The sequence below is a fragment of the Falco naumanni genome, chromosome 5, assembly GCF_017639655.2.
Source record: "Falco naumanni isolate bFalNau1 chromosome 5, bFalNau1.pat, whole genome shotgun sequence".
NCBI classification, from domain to species: domain Eukaryota; kingdom Metazoa; phylum Chordata; class Aves; order Falconiformes; family Falconidae; genus Falco; species Falco naumanni.
Window position 1 is genome coordinate 25,147,749 of NC_054058.1, and position 19,348 is coordinate 25,167,096.

At 45.3% G+C, this 19,348-nt stretch overlaps 1 protein-coding gene across 5 annotated transcripts in view; it reads left to right on the plus strand.

Moving 5' to 3' along the window:
• Window positions 1–2,076: 2,076 nt before the first annotated feature.
• The window catches only part of WASHC1 (WASH complex subunit 1), a 45,649-nt gene continuing 28,377 nt past the window's right edge, over window positions 2,077–19,348 (plus strand). The window contains exons 1-2 of one of the 5 annotated variants that reach the window (XM_040597026.1): window positions 2,077–2,184; window positions 14,810–14,963. In XM_040597026.1, coding sequence (XP_040452960.1) covers window positions 14,815–14,963 — 149 coding nt within the window. In that variant the 5' untranslated portion in view covers window positions 2,077–2,184; window positions 14,810–14,814. Of the gene's footprint in view, window positions 2,185–2,411; window positions 2,812–13,666; window positions 13,798–14,784; window positions 14,964–19,348 lie in introns of those variants that run through there. The other 4 variants (XM_040597027.1, XM_040597028.1, XM_040597025.1 and 1 more) reach the window with 4 other exon arrangements.

Genomic DNA, 19,348 nt, shown 5'->3' on the forward strand with positions numbered 1-19,348 from the left:
CTCAGCCTTTCCTCATAAAGGAGATGCTCCAGTCTCCCAGTCATCTTGGTAGCCCTCTGCTGGACCCTTTCCAGTAGTCCCTTGTCCTCTCTTGGACTGGGGAGCCCAGAACTGAACACAGTACTCCAGATGCAGCCTCACCAGGGCAGAGTAAAGGGGGAAGATCACCTCCCTCGACCTGGTGGCCACGCTCCTCCTAATGCACACCAGCATACCAGTGGCTTTCTTGGCCACCCAGGCACGACGCTGGCTCATGGGCAGCTTGCTGTCCACCAGGACTCCCAGGTCCTTCTCTGCAGAGCTGCCTCCCAGCTGTCTTCCCTTTCTCTTTCTGTCAACTCTCTTTTTGCCTTTTAATGATGGATGTTGCAAACCTGCTGACTCCTCTTCCTCAGGGTGGCTGGGAGGGGGATATGGGAAAGGCTTGCATCAGTCTGCCATCACCTCTTGCTTTCTCTTGAATTTTATAAATGCATTGAATTGGATTTTCAGCCAAGCAGCAGAAAGCGTTTGGAGGGCTTTCTGTCAGTAGTATATAAATATAAATGGATCAGAATAGATTCTGATCTTCTTACATCCGCTTCCCTATTTTGTTTTTGACAGGTCCTGACACCCACACACATGCTCCTTGCTCAGACTCGGCTAGATCTGCTTTTTTGTCTGCTTGGAGTTTTTGGCAGGATTTTCCACTCCTTTATAACCTTCTTCCTTTTAGAGAGAGTTTCAGTAGCTCTCACCCTGATCTTTAGCTCTTAAGCCTTGTGCCCTTATGCTGTCTGTACTGATGGGTCTTACCAGGCCCCTCATTAAAACATCACAGGGCACAGGGCACAAGCACCGCACCCTCCTGCAGGCTCTGAAACAAGGAAGCTGCTGCTGCTGATTGCTGATCTCCTGTGCAATTTCACCAGGCCTAACATCACTCTGATGCTTCAGTCAGCACTTCCCACTGCAAAGGAGTAAAAAGCAAAGAACATGCAACAGGTAATTTATGTAATGGATTTACCCTTTTTCCCCATGTTGAATATGGATGAGCAGGTCCTGATGTTTTTAGGTGCATTCACTGTTTGAAGAGGCTTGCCTCATTTTTTTCCTTGTGCACTGTTTTTAATGCTACCTATCGGTCACAAATGTTTCCTGCGTACATTCAAAAGCTGGTATTTGCTATTCAGACAGTGTTAAGTTGTAACTGTTTCTTAAGTCTTGAGAAATTGTTTCTGATCCTAAAGCAGATGAGCGTGCCAATACCTGTCATGTGTAGCACATACTCCTTTAAAATGTCGTTTTAATATTTACAAATGCACTCTCGAAATTCACTTTTCATCAGCATTTGTGCTGGAAGAATGTGATTGCCTGAATGTGTGCAAAAAGGGGAATATAAAAGCACCACAAGAACAAATTAGTAGAACGTACTTCAGAAAAAAAAAAATCACTATTTTATGAAGTCAATTTCTAAATTGCTCAACTCTAAACATGAGCACTGGAGAGAAAACAAGCAAGCGTGTGATGCAGAGATTTCCCCTTTTGCTTGCCCCGCTCTGTACCAGATAGGCGGTAGCAGAGAAGCAGCCAAGCACAGAAGCAGGGCTGCGCAGATCACCCGGCACCCAGCAGCTGCGGGCTTTTCTCTGGCTGTGGCTCTGTAACACGTGGGCCGAGGCCGGGCTGACCGCGCCAGCATCGCCCCCTTCACGGCAGCTCCGGCGGGGCAGCCAGCTGCGGAGGCGTGCTGGAGGCGTGCTGGAGGCGTGCTGCAGCACCCCCCCCCCCTCCTCGGCACCCAGCAGCGCTCCGCGGGGCCTCGCCGGTGCCCCTGGGCGGCCTGTCCCGGGGCGGGCGGACCGCCAGCTCCTGCTGCCCACACACCGCCCGCGCTGCCGGCCGGCGCCGGGGCGGGCAGCAGTGCCGGGGAGGGACTCAGGTGGTGCAGACGACGCAGCGCCAGGCCCGGCAGCGCCGGGACGAGTGGAGGACAGCCCACCGCCGCCGCGGGCCACCGCCCGCCCCACGCTCCGTTCCGTCCCGTCCCGTCCCGCCCCCCGCCGCTACTGCGCGCATGCGCCTTGGGCCTCGCCGCCAGACGCGGGGCGGCCTAACCGGGCGGAAGTGACGCACAACTAGGGGCGGAAGCGGTGCCGGGAGCCGCTTCCTGCTGGGCGCTGGGGCGTGGCTGGCTCGCGGCAGGTGAGGGGCGCGCGACGCGGCAGGGAGCGCGCGCTGGGCTCGGCGCGGCCGCGGGGGGCGGGGCCGCCCCCCTTCCCCCCCCCTCCCCCGCCTGCGGTTCTGTGCCCGGCGCTCGGGGCGGCCCGGCCGGGCCCCCGCGGGCAGCGCGGGTCAGCGGAGGGCGCCGGGTGTGGGGCGCGCCCCGCGGCACGGCGAGGCGAGAGGCAGCTGCGGTGGGGCTCGGCGGCGAGGAGCCGGGGCCCGGGGCCCTTCCTCCCTTCGGCCCGAGCGGGGCCCAGTGAGCGCCTGCCCTGGGGTGCCGCGGGCCCTGCGGCCTGCCGCCCGCCGGTGAAACGCTTCTGGGTGGCCGCAGGCCCTGTCCGTCGGGGACCCCGCCAGGCCTTGGGTAGAAAGGGCCTGTAATGTGCAGTGGGAGTCGTAGTACCGTACCTGTCCGGGTGGGATAACAGGTTTAGAAGATCCTTTATTACATTTCTTACGTGGTGCTTCCGTGCCGAGCCGCGACATCGGTTGGAAAACCTGCCAGGCCGGCGTGGAAGGTCCGGGTGGGCGATGCCGTAGGGGCGCTTGGCCTGAGCGTCGCGCTCTGGGGACTGGGAAGGGCCCTGCCTTCGGCCATCCCCACAGGTAGGCTGGGTGCCCCGTAGGGATGGGCAGCTAGGTGCGGCAGCCTGAAGGGAGGTGTGAGAAAGGGAAGAAGGTGTCCAAGATAGAAAGTCAGCGGACTCAGGGATGTGGGATATGTAACTTCTCCTCAGGAAGTTAACTAATGGCTTGTAATGGAGTTGGGGGAGGGGGGTGTTCAGTACCGATTAGCGATCAGCTAACTCAAAGGACACCACAGATTATAAAAACTGTAACTTCTCGTCCATCAGCACATCAACAGTTTGCTAGCTGGAGTACTGGCAAATCAGTTCTAATACAGATTAATTTGTGCAAGGGCATGTTCTTCACTGCCAGGCTGGTAACTGTGCTGTTGTAATGATTTGTCAAGTAAAAACCACATTGTCGGTGTTTGCAAGTGAACCCAAATGCTGTTGTGATAGGTGCGTTTATTGTATTAATGTTTTTCTGTGTTCAAAATAATGAGTCAGCCAGCAGTAAAAAGACCACAGAGCTACTAGACCTAGCTGTACACATGAAGATAAGCTGCTCATGGATGTAGTGAACATTGTGAATCCACATCCAGCAGTGATGATCATTGTTAGTGTTTCTTTTAGTAATCAACAAAAGCCCTGTCATGGTAAGGATCGCATTCCCCCCTGCCAGTGTTCAAATGTTGGATGTTTGGATACCACCTGGATTTTCCCAAAGGCCTCTTTCTAAAGAGAGGCTTTTTTGTCCCTGGGGAGAGTAGGCTAATTCTTGACTGCTGGCTTTTACAGTGCAGCTTCCAACACGGAGTGTGGGATAGTGCCAGCTGTGGTTGTGGCATTTCACATGATTCAGGCAAATATCAGATAGGAGTTTGCTTGAGATGACCTATTTACTTCATTTAGGTTGTGTGGTGGGTGTTAACTAGCAGTGATTTGCAGACAGGTTTGACCTATCCTGGAGCAGTTGAGGGAGAAGCTAAAACTGTCTCTATTTCTTGCTAATTCTCTGAAATACAGAGCCATCCTTGAGCAGTGAAAGAAAGTGGAGCGGATAGTGCTGCTCTTGCCAGAGGCAAGGGCTGGAAGTAAAGTGACTTTGGCATGTCCTTGTAGAGGCTTCTGCATTTTAGTTTTCTGGGGAATCTGAGATGCTCTCGTCAGCTGTCCCTTCCTTAGACTTTCTTTTAGGAAGGTTAGCTAGGGTCTGATAAGTTCTCCTGATATTTGATTACCTTTGTCTTGTCTGAGTAGTAAAGCTGGGAGGTAAAGGCTGCCTGATAAACCCTGTATTCCTGGGATGCTTTGGTTGGAGCGAAGCAGCCACACCTCCAAAGAGCCCTCAGGCAGAAAAACACCTGAGGCATTCTCAGAGCAACAGACTGCTAGTCTTAGCATCTGCCTGCCCTTCTTCTATCACTCTGGATATTTAAAGTGAGGTTTTAATCTTCATTCCTTCAGATAAAAAGTGCTATTGTCTTCTCTCAATTCAGGAGTTCATTGGCAAGAAAACTGAAAGCAAACAATCACCGGGAACTACTCTGCAGTCTGGCTTCTGGGTTCTGGTAATACTAGGTAGCTGTAGTTGCTGCATGCTTAGCCTGAGCAATAAAAGAGAAGGGTAGAAATTGAGGACTGGGGAAAAATAGGACTGAGATAAGCCTGAAAGCAAGGCAGATTTTTTAAATTTTTTTTTTTTTGAGATTAAAGGTAGTGTGCAGAAGAAGAGGAGGATTATGTCTGAAATTGTGATGTTTGTTCCCTGTGGCTGTGGTGTATGAGCCTGAAGGGAATCATTTTTATCATCAAAAAGCAATTTCTGTAGCTAATCAACTCTGCTTAGACCTATTCACAAGATAACCTTTGCTAGAAAATAGTTCAGCCAGCAGTTTGTTTAGTGGGTTATTGATTCCCCAGGTGTCATTCTTTTGACCCAGCTTTTTTGTCAGCTCCTGTCATCCAGGCCACCCTGAACAGGCTTGAAGACACTTCCTCACAGTAAGTGAGTTCCCCTCCTGTCATACAGAAATGCAGGCATTCCCTTTGCTTTTCAATGTATAAAACGGGCAGGAACTGGTTTGGTTGTCAGTTTGATTTGATTGTTGATTAAGTATCTTGGGATCTGTTGTAATACAGTGCATTTGGAGTGTGAATGCTGTAAAACTCCAGAACTTTGGAGCAGAGGATACTGAATGTGGAGGTGAAAAACAGAACACTGCTATTTAGGGTTTGTGGCAGTGAAATATGGCAGTGGTTAGATCAGCACCTAAGGTCACTGTGCAGGAGACTGAAGCTGATTTTGCCTCAGAAAATTAGAGGGGAAAATTAACTGGATTTTTGTAAAAAAATTTTTTTAGGAAATTGTTATGGGTTTGGATGTATGTATTTGTTGCTGTGGTCTGATAATAAGATTGAGCAGCTCCTCGTTTTACTGAACCAAACTGCTCTCCAGCAGCATTTCAGCTAGCCTGCTTTTGAAACTCCAGTATTTAGGAGAACTTACTGCAGGGAAATGGCCCTTCAAAGGACAGACTTTTGGCTTAGCCAGTGGCTTCTGTCTGCTTTAGGCATATAAAAGCAACATACCTCCATTTAGGAAATCAAATTAAGACCTGTGTTTCAGTGTTTGGGCTGGGATTCTCAGCATTACTTTTGATGTCTGCATTGCAGGTGTAGCTGAGCTATTTGCTTAGACTTCTTTTATAATGAATAGTGAGAGGAAGGGGAGGCAGGCAATTAGCACAGTGCTTTTGGTCATTTGTAGATGGCTGCCTTAGAATCAGATCAATCATTCATTAGGGTACCTGATTATCTCCATTAATGATGAGAGCCAAAGGTGACAGTTGCAGAGTGGATTATCTGATTAACTTTGGATACCAACATTTGTCCATCAAAATGAGCTTTATATATCCAGCTGAAAAAAAATAATAAAATTCAGTCTGTGCTTAGAGGACAGGGCTTTCTCAGCAAGGTGATGCAGCTTGCAATTCAGTGCCTCATGGCAGTGAGTGAGGGTTGCTGTCTGTGCTTTGCAAAGCAGAACTCTTCATTGAGAGGCAAGGTTGTCCTGAAGACAGTAGTAGCTCAGAAGCCATTTTTGCTTGTGGAGCTGAAAGGATTGAAGTGCACATCTAAATTCTTTTAAGTCTCTACCTTTCAGATTCTCTTTAAAAAATAATTCAAGGTAATAGCACTCTGTCTCCTGGAGAGTTGATATCTTTTGATTTTACATCATCCATCTTTAAATGTCAGGTATTTTGCAGTTTGTCAAGGAGTTGCTGTATGCTATCGTAAAGCTGGGCTCCAAGATCTCAAGTTCTGATTCTTTCTCTTTAGCCTAAGTGAAATAGGGCAATGTAGTATGTGACAAACCAACAAATCTAAGTGGCTCTGAGTAGTTTTTAGGGAAAGGGGGCGTCTTCATTTGGGAATGGTCACCAAGTCTGTTGATCCATTGGTTCAGACCCATGCTTATTTGATCTAAGAGACAATGCTGCTGGTGGGAATCCAAATCCTCCAGTTCATGAGCATTTAGTTACCTGTCAGTAATGTCTTTGCTTTAGTGTCATATTGCTCATAATGTCATCTGTCTTTAGTAGCTGCAATAGCTACTGCTTCTTTCACAGCAATGTGTCTGCACCAAAGTTGTTAACAAGCCCTGGCTTCTTGAGAAGGGGCTACATGAAATACTGGGCTTGCACTTTCAGAAGTAGATTTTTGACAGGCTGGTGCTCCTTTCATAGCTCTGAATGCTCAGGAAGGATCACATATGGATAGCCTTTTACTCCAGGAAAAGCAGGATAAGACAAACACATAAGTAGCAATGGGTGTTTGTTGGTCTCTGACTCAGCCCATGGTCCAAGGAGACACGCTTCTATCAGGCACCTAGTTTACAGAAACTGTGTTAGTAAGCCACTCTTGTGTTCCCTCTGCAACTTAGGGAATTCACTGGTGGGGGGGCAGGGGGGCGGGGGGGGGAAGTTTTGGGGTTTAAAATGCAAACCTCATACCAGAGTGTCTCTTGCTGTTTTAAAAAGTGAGTAAAAAGCATTACCTTAACACCTTTTTCTAGTACAACGTTGGCAGCCAGTAGGTTGAGCAAAACATATTTCAAGTTGAATTAATCTGGGATACCTTTCATGCACACCCCAGAGTATATTGGGTTGAACTACATGGCTATCAGTAATACATAGTTTTAGCTAACAAAAAGGCACCTAGCACTGTAGCTGACATTGTGCTGCAATACAATGTTCTTGTGGTACCTGGATGTGAGGTGAGACTGTTTCAGTGATGAAATCCACTCTTGCCATTTCCAAGCAGAATATTGGTCCACAAGGCCAGGATGTGCAGCGTGTGAGATGCAGCACAAACCCCTGAGTCCTGCTGAGTATCAGGTCAGGCTCCTCAGTGCTCTGCTGTTTCTGCAGGGCTGTGGTGTGATGTGGCAGGCTGTCTCCTTTTGGAAAGCTCTAGGCTGTTCAGACAACCCCATACCAATGAGCAGCTTTTGGATGTATTGGCATGTAGCAGGAGATGCATTGTAGGATTCATTTTCTACACAGACTTTTTTCTGTTGTTGTTCTTCTGCAGTAACGCTATAGCGTAAAGACAGGCTGAAAGTATGAGGTTGATATTGAGTAAATATCTCTCTAAAACTGGTGCAGAAGGTCCGAAATGGCTTTTATAGCTGTGGCTAGGTTAACTTTAAAATGCAGATGCAGCCATGATGTGCTTCTGCTGCTCTAAGAGGGAGGGAGAGTGAGTGATAGCTTCTAAAGCTTCTCATTTTCCTGCACCCCTTGCCATTCTCTGCCTGGAGAGCACCAGCTGCCCAGTTTAATTCAGTCATTGAGAGCGAGCAGGGTGTAACAGCTGGAATGAGGGGCTGTCTTGCTGCAGAAATGGTACTGGGAAGTAAAATCCGAACTGATGCCAGGCCCTCCAAAGACAGAGAAATTACACTTGTCATAGCTTTGCCTAAAATAGCTATTAGAGGTCTTGACATCCAAAGCAGTAACATCTACAACAGAATTTGAGGGTCCTACTCTAAGAAACATCTAGAAACATGAGCACCTTGATGGAGTACAGCCTGCTGCAGGGCCTAATTGTGGCCTTATTAATGCTTACTTTCATCACTACCTTCTAGCCTTCAGATGGTCATTAGGCCTGTTTATAGGGGTGTTGTGGTTTAACCCCAGCCAGCAACCAAGCACCACACAGCTGCTCGCTCACTCCCCTGCAGTGGGATGGGGGAGAGAATCACAAGGGTAAAAGTGAGAAAACTCATGGGTTTAATAAGTAAAGCAAAACACACACACAAGCAGAGCAAAACAAGGAATTCATTCATCACTTCCCATCTGTGGGCAGGTGTTCAGCCATCGCCAGGAAAGCAGGGATCCATCACACTCCATCCTTCCCAGCGGTTACTTGGGGAGGCAAAATGCCATGACTCCAAACATCCCTGCCTTCCTTGTTCCCCTGGCTTTATATGCTGAGCATGACGTGCTGACATGGAATATCCCTTTGGTCAGTTGGGGTCAGCTGTCCCAGCTGTGTCCCCTCCCAACTTCTTGTGCCCCCCCAGCCCGCTCGCTGGAGGGATGGGGTGAAGAGCAGAAAAGGCCTTGGCTCTGTGTAAGGCTGCTCAGGAATAAAGAAAACATTCCTGTATAACCAAAGCTGTTTCCAGCACAAATCCAAACATAGCCCCTTACTAGCTTCTATGAAGAAAATTAACTCTATCCCAGCCAAAACCAGCACAAGGGACAGAGTTCCTTAATATTCAGCACAGTGCACCTCTTGCCAATGAAATCCGTACCATCTGCATCTTTGATTGCTGCTTAATAACACTGTAGAACGTGGTTAATTAAAAATATAAATAGACTTTTCATCCTCTTAACTTATCAAAGTGCTTCTCTCCCCCTCCCCCAAAAGGTAAAGTTGGCTTAGCACGGGGACTGTGGTGAACCTCTCCCCTCCCTGCTAGAAATACAACCAGCTCTCCTACCCAGAGTAGCTGCCTATTGTCTGCTCTGCTGGAGGACTAAATTTCAACCCCTTGAATGCCAGTGCAGGGCATTCATTTGCTGCAAAATAAAATAGGACTTACATCTAGGCTTTTGTACTGCGTTTACCACCAGAGTGTAAGCAACGTCTAGCTTTCATTTCAGTTGTGTGTCTACGTTTGTGTAAGCGCCTGTGCGCATGCTGCCTTATCCTGTCCCTTAACAGGGGGAACATATGCAATGACATGTTTTGTTTTTCTAGCATTTTAAGTCTCATTTTTAAATAGTGTTCCCTGGCATCGCAGCTCATAAACTCCCAGGAGCGTGCTTTATCTTTGGAGGCAAGGTGATACAATTATCTTCCCCTCCCCCCCCCCCCCCCCCCCCCCCCTTATTTCCTTGGAAGGGTTCATTCTGATATTTTGTTGAATAGCCTCTAGGCAAGTTTCTAGTACCACCAAGGTGTGACTTGAATATGTGAGCAGATTTGATCATGATTTGAAATTCTGTGGGAAGCCTGTGGGGAAAGTAGAGTACAAGGATGTAGTAGTATTTTAAGTACAGTACGACAAAGTACTGTAGTTAAGTGTGTAGTAGTAGAAGTTTATGATGAGACACACAACAGACATTGTAGCAGCTGGGAGCTTTCTGAGCTCTAAAAGCTGCATTTAGGTATTGCGAGCAATGTGCTGATGTTGTACACTAGATTGGAGCAGAGGAAAGTGAGAATAACAAAGGTCTGTTGTTATCAGCCAGGTTGGGAGAACATGTGTCCAGATAAACATGGTAGAAGGTGTTATGTGTGAGAAATCACTGTCGGTGAGGAATTTGGGATGAGTTCTCACTGTGAACCAAGTAATGGATGCAACTTTATCAGAGAAGATAGCACCTTGTGATGAGCTATGCCCAAAGCCTGTCTCTACTCCATTTTTTGAGTGTGTTTAATCTTAACCTGTAGTTATTTGTGACTTGGTCTGTTCCACTGTGGAACCATCCTGGTGGTAGTGGTGTAGTGGTGAAGGATATGCAGACTTGTGTATTGCTGCTCTTTGCATCCTTGCAGTGGCTATAAGGCTTTGATCTTTTATTAGAGTCCTACAAAGGTGAGACATAGGGCTAGAGAGAGCCTGTCACTTGTTCCTGGAGATGTTACTGCATGTGGGAATTAGAGGCCTTTAGTTCATGCTGCCTTTCCAGTGCAGTGACAGAAGGAGCAGCATAGTAATTGCTAAAGCAGCCCTTGTGTCTCTGAAGAATGCACACTGATTTTTTTTTTCCAAAGTATTCAAGCCCTTTTCTCCCCTGAGCCCTCTTTTTTAATCCCGTGAAGCATGTTAAGGAAGTAAGTGGTGCTGGTGATTTGCTTTATTTTCCTTTTATTTTCATAGCAAAGTACGCATCTGGTAAGTGCTTGTAAATAGCTTTACAGTCTCTGTCTGTGTTGAGGACAGCCAAATTATTTTCTTAATGTTGCCTTTGTTTACATTGCCTTAAAAAATTAAGATATTTTAACATTGTGGGGTTTTTTGGTTTATTGATAATCATCTCAGTGATTGATACTCCATGGAGCAATATTTTCTAAAGAAGTTAGAGGAGTGTACAGATTCTGTTTGCTCTGTAACAAGTTCTTTTGGGCTTAGCCTTGACATAAAGAGTTTTATTCTTGGGGGGAGGTACCCCAAGAATACTTCTTTTACTCTAAATAAAATAGAAGTAATTAATTAAATAAAATAAATAAAAAGAGGTAAAAATACCTCTTTTACTCTAGGGGGAGGTAATCCAAGAGGTGAGCAAAGTAGGTGGAATGTTTCTCTCCCTATCCAGAGCAGTGAATTATATATTTTCTTTTTTGGGTTCAGAGCTACAAATCTCTACATAGCCATCAGAATATTGGATTTGGCTGTGATGATTGAGCAGTATGACCAGTTGTTGGTTCCAGATACCTGAGAACCCTGGCATGCTCAGCCTTTATCTATCCTGCTGTAAGTCTTTTGGAAAAGTGAGACTGTCTGGTGGAGGCTGATTTTGCATTTTGCTCGGCTTTTGCTAGTGTGAATGTTGGAACTGAAAGGGGGAGATCAGCTTCGGGTGCAGACAGAGCCACCAGCCCTTATGAGCTTTGTACCAGTTTGCTTGAGGTTAAAGGCATAGACAGCTTAAGACAAAAGTACAAATCTGAGCAGTTGCTAGCCCTACCTAGTCAAATCTTCCAAATCAGAGTCTAACACTCATAAGCAGGTGGTGCAGTGAGAAAACAAAAATTTTTTTTCTTTGTTTGCAATTTAGTAAGCCAAATGAGGTTATTATGTAACACCAGAGCACATTTGTCTTGATTATGAAAGTTGACATAGAAAAACTAATTGAGTAAAGAGTGGCTGCAGCTCTTTTCCAGAGCCTCTTTAATCACAAAAAAATTGCCATGTTGCCGTTTTTTCTGCCTTGTGTCGCCCACAGGTGGTCACACCACTAATGATTAAATCTCTTGGGTGATCTGACATATGCTTTTCTGAATCATACTTGCTTTGGGGTTTTATATGTCCATTTCTCCCTGTAGCATCTGAGTATTTCATGTTGGCCGTCATAATTCCAGGATGCTGTACTTTCTGCTAAAACATGCCTGCTCCTTTTTTGTAATTCTGGAGTGATACTGGAACCAGTTTGTTACTTTGCTGGAAGTGACTCCAGATGTGTAAGATATGAGCAGTTTATTTGCACCTTTAGCGTGTATGCTACATGAAGGCTTGGCATCCGTTAGGCAGGGTGGTAGAGTTGAGATATTTCTAATTTGCAGCACACTTATTTTAGGTAATGCCCAATTCAGATAATGGAGCATGGCAAGGAAATATGCTGCTTCCTTGTCACTACGCTGGAGGTCATGATAAAGGAAGAGTCAGTCTTCCTGAGTGACATTCAGTCTTTGCTTTCCTTCCTGACTTTTATTGGGAATATTTTCAATTTCCTCTATTAAAATCTTCCTTGTTCCTGCAGTCCCTGTCTGTAATGTGAAGCAATTCTGCTTTTATCCTAAGTGTATGGTCAAGCCTTTACTCAGTGTTTGTAAAACTAGCTTGTTTCTCCAGTTAGTTTGGTCGCAACAATTAATAAATAGCAGCTGTAGCATATGATTTTGTCTGAGTCTAGTCATTCAAAGGCTGTTGCTGTTTTTCTTCTTGCTATAAATCTCTAATTTTGTTACCTTGCACAGAAAGAATTGCCTCTTCTATCTGTCTCTAACAGCAGTTCCCACAGAGTCTGCCACATCTCTAATGTGTTTTTTAAGGAAAGGTGAGAATCTGGAGCTCATTTGAAAGGCTGCGTTGAGAACCCGTGAAACTGAAGTTTACTGACAGCTGAACTGTGACAGTGGGAGCAGGAGCACCGGCGGCTTTTCCTGCTTTGCCCTGCTATTGTGTGCTCCTCTCTTTGCGAGGAAGTTGTGGGACCTGAAGCACAGTCTGTAGCTTCTGCCTGCAGGGAAGAAAACGGTTTGGTAGTAGCTAGGGGAGTACTGCTTCTGAGTGTGAGCATCAGTCAGCAGCTGAACTGAACTTGGCTTTAGAAAGGTCACTAAGATAATTAGGATTGGTGAGAGTCTGAGAAATCTTACCGGGGCTGTATAATCTCATCTGCCCTCAAGAGATGAAAAGTTGGCTTTCTCAGTCTGTGGAACAGGATTACCTTTACACAGTAATGGTTTTGATAGTGAGGCAAGTTTAAGAAGTCCCCTTCTTGCCCCTGCTTCCCACTCTGTTTCATGACTGGGCAATTACAGCTGTTTATCTGGCTGCGGTAAATTGGGTCATTGAACTGATCTGAGTTAAAAATAGGCATCCCAAACATCAGCAGCACTGGTGCAACAGAAGAGTTGTGACCAGTGGCAGGGAGGACTGTAAACTCTTTTTGCTGCTGGAGCCAAAGTATCCCCTAACTGTGCACTTGCTGTGTTAGCTGGTCTCTTTGTTCGGCGTTGTTAGTCAAATGGTAGGTTTGAAAGCAAAAGGGTTCATGCTTCTTTGTGGTCAGCAGATCAGAAAATGCCGTCTCAAAATTAGCTGTACTCCTCTCAGATTAACTTGTATGCTTTACAACTCTAAATAATAATTTCCTGCCTGATGAATAGGCCCGGTCAAGAAGACTAATCAGTGTGCAAACATTGCTGCTAAAGAGCGTGGATACAGGGTCTGGCTGCCAGTGATGCATGAAGTGAAACAGAATAATAGGTCTAGGCTTCCAGCAGCACAGCCAGGTCTTCTGATGGCTGGGCTTGATTTTGAAAATTTGTTATCTGCTGAAAGGCTCCTGGGTTTCCTCCTCTTTTTACCTCTCATATGATTCATTATTAAACCACACACACACACACACAAAAAAAACCAACCACAAACCAACAAACAAAATACAAACCCACACAACAGCCACATCCCATTTACAGAAAGTCTTTCGTAGCCTGCTGTGGTAGGATCAGAAAGGACAAATTTGGAGGGGCTGGATGGTGTTTCTTAAATGTACAGGAGTGGCTGCAGGCAAGTCTAATCTGATAGCTTTTCTATTTGTGAGGCAAGACAGGGAATTTAAAGAATGAAGACCCCTCTAACTTTCACCCATTAAGCTGTTGTTTTATGCTGTGACTATCTCTTCAGGTTCTTGTTTTGTGAATTTCCCCAGTATGGGCTGTGTTTCTATGTTATTCTCAGCCTGCTCTGCTGTACAGGCTGGAATACGAGTTTGCACACAGCAGGGCTTCCTGGACTAGGCTCCTGCAGACCTCCAAGTACCATGGAGGGAATGTGTTGTGTCCTGAGATATCTCTGTCTGTTTCCAATACCTTATTTTTTGATCCTCCTTTGTTTAGCTTCTCTTCAGCTTAATGAATTTTTTCTTATACAGATCTACAGTGCTCTGCGTGATGAAACCCTGTAATGAGCAGCTGCAGAGTGTGGCTTTTTACAGTCTGAATGAACAAGACACTCAGAAAACAAGTTTGAAGGGAGTTGTGTAGGCCTACCGGCAGAGTTTGGGTTAGAAAATTCTATGGACAATCTATTCTGTTCATTAATCAGACTGGCCTAACAGTAATGTATTTGTAACTTTACCATTTCTAATGTGCTCAGAGAAATGGATTTCTTCTCTATAACCTCCTCTGTGTCTGGGAACGTTGCTATTTTTGTTACTAAAAGCATGGGAGGCAGACCCTTTGGGAATTGCTGGGGGAGAGGTCAGCAAGGCTGGCAGGGTGGAAACATGAGTGATGCATAGCCTTCTCATGGCTGAACTGTAGAGCAATGGTCTTGGCTGCATCCAGGAGCATGCATACTGCTCTGGTGCATGTGTTGAACGTTACTGAAAGATTTTCAGTGACCATCTAGGTTTTATACATGAAAGGATCCTGAAATAAGGAGGCTGCTTTCAAGATAGTTACTAAGGAAAAATCCAGTCACCAGAAGCAATGAGCAGCTCCTGGGAGTCTTAGAATGGAAGAACCTTTATTAACCTACTTGGAGCAAGGGCGTGTGTGCACATGCATGCCCTGTAATTTCATAGCTGCCGTTCTTGGAACGGAGCAGTGGTTGTGTTTCTTGGAGCAGAAGTGTAAGAAGAAATACTGCATTTTGCTAATGGGGTTGAATGACCTGAAATTTATCCATCTGGAATATGAAGATGGGAGGAGGAGGACACAGGGTGATTTCTGATGAGTCTTATCCCCACCCTGAACCAGCTTTGCTCCAAAGTGTGGTCTTTGTTTTCAGCACAGCACTGAGCAGTGATTTGTTAAGTAGCATGCTAAAAATAAAATTATGGTTCCCAAGGGCATTTAGATAAACAAGAGACTCCCACCTCACTGCTGCCTTGGATTTATTAAATATCCAGTATGTCAGCCTTACTACTTGTGCCTTTCTCCTCAGTTCACCAATTCTGTTGGAAACACTTTCCAAAAATAATCAGGGGAGCAGACAGTGGAAGTCCCTGAATAAAAGCTGTGATAAAATGGAAGTGTGTCTACTGTAATGACCTATTTGCTCTTTCCTTTAGGCACAATGGCTACAGTAGCCCAGAAGCATTTTTTGGAAGGGCAGATGTATTCAGTCCCCCTGATCCAACCGGACTTACGCAGGGAGGAGGCTGTTCAGCAGGTGGCGGATGCACTTCAGTATCTGCAAAAGGTGTCGGGCGATATCTTCAACAGGTACATGCTGTCACATGGGGTTGGGGGCTTAGCGTTCAGCAATACAAAACAGAGTGCTGTGATAAGGTAACAGCAGTGAAAGGGCATTGCGTTGGCAAGCAGTGGAGGCTCAGAAAAGGGATAAAGGACCAGAAGCACTTCAATAAAAATGTATTGCATTCGGGTCTGTCAGAGTTAAGCATAATGAAATGGCTGCAGTTAGCCAGAGGCTGTTTGTTATTAATTTTTTATTCATTGACAGACTCCCACAAATTGCATTACTGCTTCTGCTGCAGTTACCTTTTATTCCTTCTTGCTCATGTTTTAAATGGGAGACTTTCTTAGAGTACCTTGAAGATACATCCTTCTGAGTTGTCGCACTTGAAGCAGTGGAGTAGAAAATGTCTCTTTGTTCTGATCTCTGGGACTTATAAACTGTTCTTTTTGGGCTTCTGGTGTTTTGCACTTCTCTTTCTCTATGTTGGGAGGGCTGAGTGCATTAGAGTGTCTGTTCTTCTCACCATAGTCTCATAATCCATCTAAACTGATCTCTTCAGGGATCTGGCCCAGATTTGCCACCTTTTGCGTATGCTGATCTTTAGGATTAGATCTTTAAGACTATCTATATAGCAGATCAGAGAGATTCTTGTGTTTGCCTGCAAATGATGGTAGGTAGTGTGGTGCTTTTTTTCATCCAACGCCATCTTTGATATCTCAATGCCCTGTGAGATAGTGTGTTGTATCATTGATATAGGAACAGATCAGCATTTATCTTCTCATAGCCTGATTAGCAAAAGCACTTGTTTTGTTTTCGGTGGGGATCATGACAACCAAGTTTTGATTTATTGTGGTGTGAGTGGGACCATGGCATTTTTTTCTTCTTTTGAGGTTTTTTTTTTAAGGGCAAATTTAAGTTCTTCAATTTTTGATAGTGATGCTTTGAAGGGCAGCCTCTGGGGAAAGGGTATTCACTAAGGCTGAGCTCAGATTGTTGAGGTGAATAAAGGATTTTCACTGGAATAGTCTTTGGGCAGGGCCTCCTGGGCAAGGGCTGTGTGTAGGCTGGATCAGGTTGAACACAAGGTCTCATTCTTTTGTGCACTTCTTAGTATGGAAACTGTTCATGATATAAGGCTGGGAGGAGCTCTCTGTAGCTGCCAGAAACATGTGGAAAGCACCTCTCAAACCTGGGACTGGTTGGCAGTGTTGTCTTTCTCTGTGGAGCAAATAAAGCTATTGATAAAGCAGGAGTGGTTCTTTCTCTGTCTCTTTTTTTGTTTTTTTCCTTCCCTCCTACTCACTGCTTTGTAATGCAGTACCCTGTAATTTCCCCAGGGAGACAAGCCTGCTGTTTTGCATGCAAGTCACTCCTGAGTCCTGAAGAGTGACTGTGATGCTGTTCCCTCACTCTTTGGTGCACTCATGACTTTTAATTACCAATTTTTTCCAACAACAGAGGAGGCTCTTTGTTTGCTTTGCCTTTCCTCTGAGGTCTCGGTGCTCTGATATAATTAATAATGATTTAGTAATTATGCAGGCGTCTGATTAAAAGTTCCATGACCTTGGTTGTTCCATGCCAATCAAGGGGCAAAGCTTTCAAGGTGAGAACTTTGCCACTTAGTGAAGAGTGACCTTTTATCTTCCCTTTCCTGTGATAAGGCAGCTCTGCCTTCCGTTTCCAGGAAAGAGCTGCCTTATCTGGGGAAGCTGCCTGTTCTGTTCTGCAAAACAACAGCTTGCAGTGTTGATGGAGAGGAAACTTGTTCAGTGTGGCAGACTCAGCTGAGTGTGTTAAACTCATTACTTCAGTACTACAAAGATGCAGATGTTCTCGGGTGGTTTTGTGGGAACAGTTGGATGGGTACAGTGCTTTCAAGAGTGGCAAGCCAATTTGTAATTTGTTGAAGGTGGAGTGAAAGAATCCCTCTTTGGAAACAGGAATCTTTCCACAACTAAATCTTTTTTTCCATGTTAGCTGATCAAAGCTTCTGCTTTGAGTTGTTGCTGACATGAAAATTGAGTGTGGATTCTTAAAATGAATGCATCCGTCCATTGTGCAAGGAAGGTGTGCTTTTTCTCTCTTTGTTTGGGAACTGGCTGAAGGCAACTGTGGTACTGTTGTGGTTGTAGAACAGTTCGCTTGGCCAGTTAGTGGCTGCGCAGAAGCAGAAGTCGTGAAAAGTGCCTGTGAATTGATTCATTCTGAAGGGGACAGAAGAAAGACACATTTGCATTTGGAGAACTGAGAGAAAGAAGATAAGCGGCTTTCCTCCCCTTCCCCCTGGTTTGGGGAATCTGGGAAATAACCCATGAGACAAGTCTGTGCCAAGCTGCCTTCTTTTGAAATGCTCTTAAACAAGCTGACTTGCTATTAACTGTGGCAAGGCACATGGTGAATAAGGCACTTCGTGGAATTCATTAGTTTGTAGAGAATCAAGGGATGTGCAGGTGTAAAAAACCAAGTAAGCTATGTCTGAGACCCAGAGCAGACCCACTGGCAACAGCCCTGGAAAGTAGGTCTAGCAACCCATAGCAGCTAAACCTCCTCTCTGCCTTGCTAACAGTGCGTCTGGACTGTGATTTGGAATCACTAAGAAAGAGCAGGGGGTAGCTCAGCATCCCCCTCTGTCATATTCCTAACCCTTGGGAGCAGGGACCCATCTGGCCTCTTCCACACGGAGAACAGTAAAGTACCTCATCGTGCAGCGGGAGAGCACTGACCTGGGCAGGCTCTCGGCTGCTGGGCAGTACAGGTTGATGTCTTAGGTCAGCACTGTCAACAGTCCCGTCCTCTTGGTCCTGTTATCAGCACTGTGAGTAGATCAAGAGGCTGCACGTACGTTCCAGGGTTTTTTTGTGGAGTAATGGAAGTTTTAACCTTGTGTATGTTAACTGAAATTGTGTAATTAATCTGCTGTGGAAGCTGCGGTGAAGATCAGATTCATCGCCTGTAGCTACTGAGATTTTAATACATGTCATTACTGCTTAAACATAAATATTCTAACATAGCCAATCCAACGTAATATATATCTATATGAGTTTAATTCCTGGACTTTTAAGGAGGGCTTTTGGTACAGGTCACAGAAGGCAGAGTGACCAATTTAAACACTCAATTAACCAGTAGTTTTTCAACTATTAGTTTCATTGTTACCAACTTTTTCTGGGTGAGAGCTTGTGTTGGAATCATGTGCTGTGGAATTTTTTACAGGAATGTACTTGTTGTGATGAAGTTGTGATGAGTACTTCAGATAGGTGACAGGTTTAGCTTTCCTGAGGTGCCCCCTGGCCAGCTAGGCTTACCCTCTGGATTTTCTGTTTCTGAGAGTTTTTGTTGCCAGGAGATTTTAATAATCGCTAATATGTCAGTTCATTATTCAGGAGTGTACGCTTTTGTATAACAGATTTGTGGAAAACTGCCTACGCAAGTTATCTCGTGGAGTATTAGAGCAGCAGAAAGAAAACAAATACTTGGGGTTGGGATGTTGTTAACAAGGTCCTGGTCTCCTTTGCCTGTGATCCACCTACAAGTTGTCCAGTACACAAAATATCTCATCCTTGTGCTGCTTGTTTTCAGTTTATGGAAGAATTTCTGGGTAGATCTTTTTAAAGATCTTTATTCAGCATCTTTTGCTTGTCTGGAATAGTATTTTGCTAAACAGACATATCCTCCTTGCTCCTCCCCAGCTGGATTCAAATTGATTTCATATTAGATATTTGAAAAGGGCTTTAATATTAAACAAAGTTTTAACAGAGTGCCACGCTTCTGAAAGCAGTAGTTCAAAAACAAAAGCACTGTGGAAATCCTGCTAAGCATGAGGTGGAAGTCTGGTAAGTATGTGATTAAGGAAGGTAAGGAGTAGCCAGCTGGGCAGCAGAGCCCGGCAGTGTTGAGATGCGAGTACTCCTGAAATTGAAAATACAGGCAAAACCTTAATCATGTGATGCATTTGGGTGTTCCCTCCCTTGTTTTAAACTGACTGCTGTGATTAGTCATGATGATCAGTAATGGAAATGGGTGACTGAATGTATTCATAAGAATGTACTTGATTTAGGAGGTCTGTGGAACGTATTACTAAACATTCGTGGAAACTTGCAAAGAAGGGTCTGGCTGCAAGCTATACTGTGTTGTTTGTTGTGTACTATGGCTCTGGCATGCAGCTTGGACACTGCTGGCTGTAAGGGTTTGATCTTACTTGGAGGAGGGCTGTCAAGAGGGCTCCATTGTGATGGGTCACCATTCAAGTGAGTTTACACCAGGAGGCTGGCTGTAGCACAGGGAATAATTTTTTCTGCAGTTAGTTTGAGAGTGATAACAGCTCTTGTTAAGCAACAAGTCACCTCGTGGTACTTTGAAGTTGTCCCAGAGGTCATCTGAGAGGATGCTAGGTCTAGTTTTGTTTCAGACA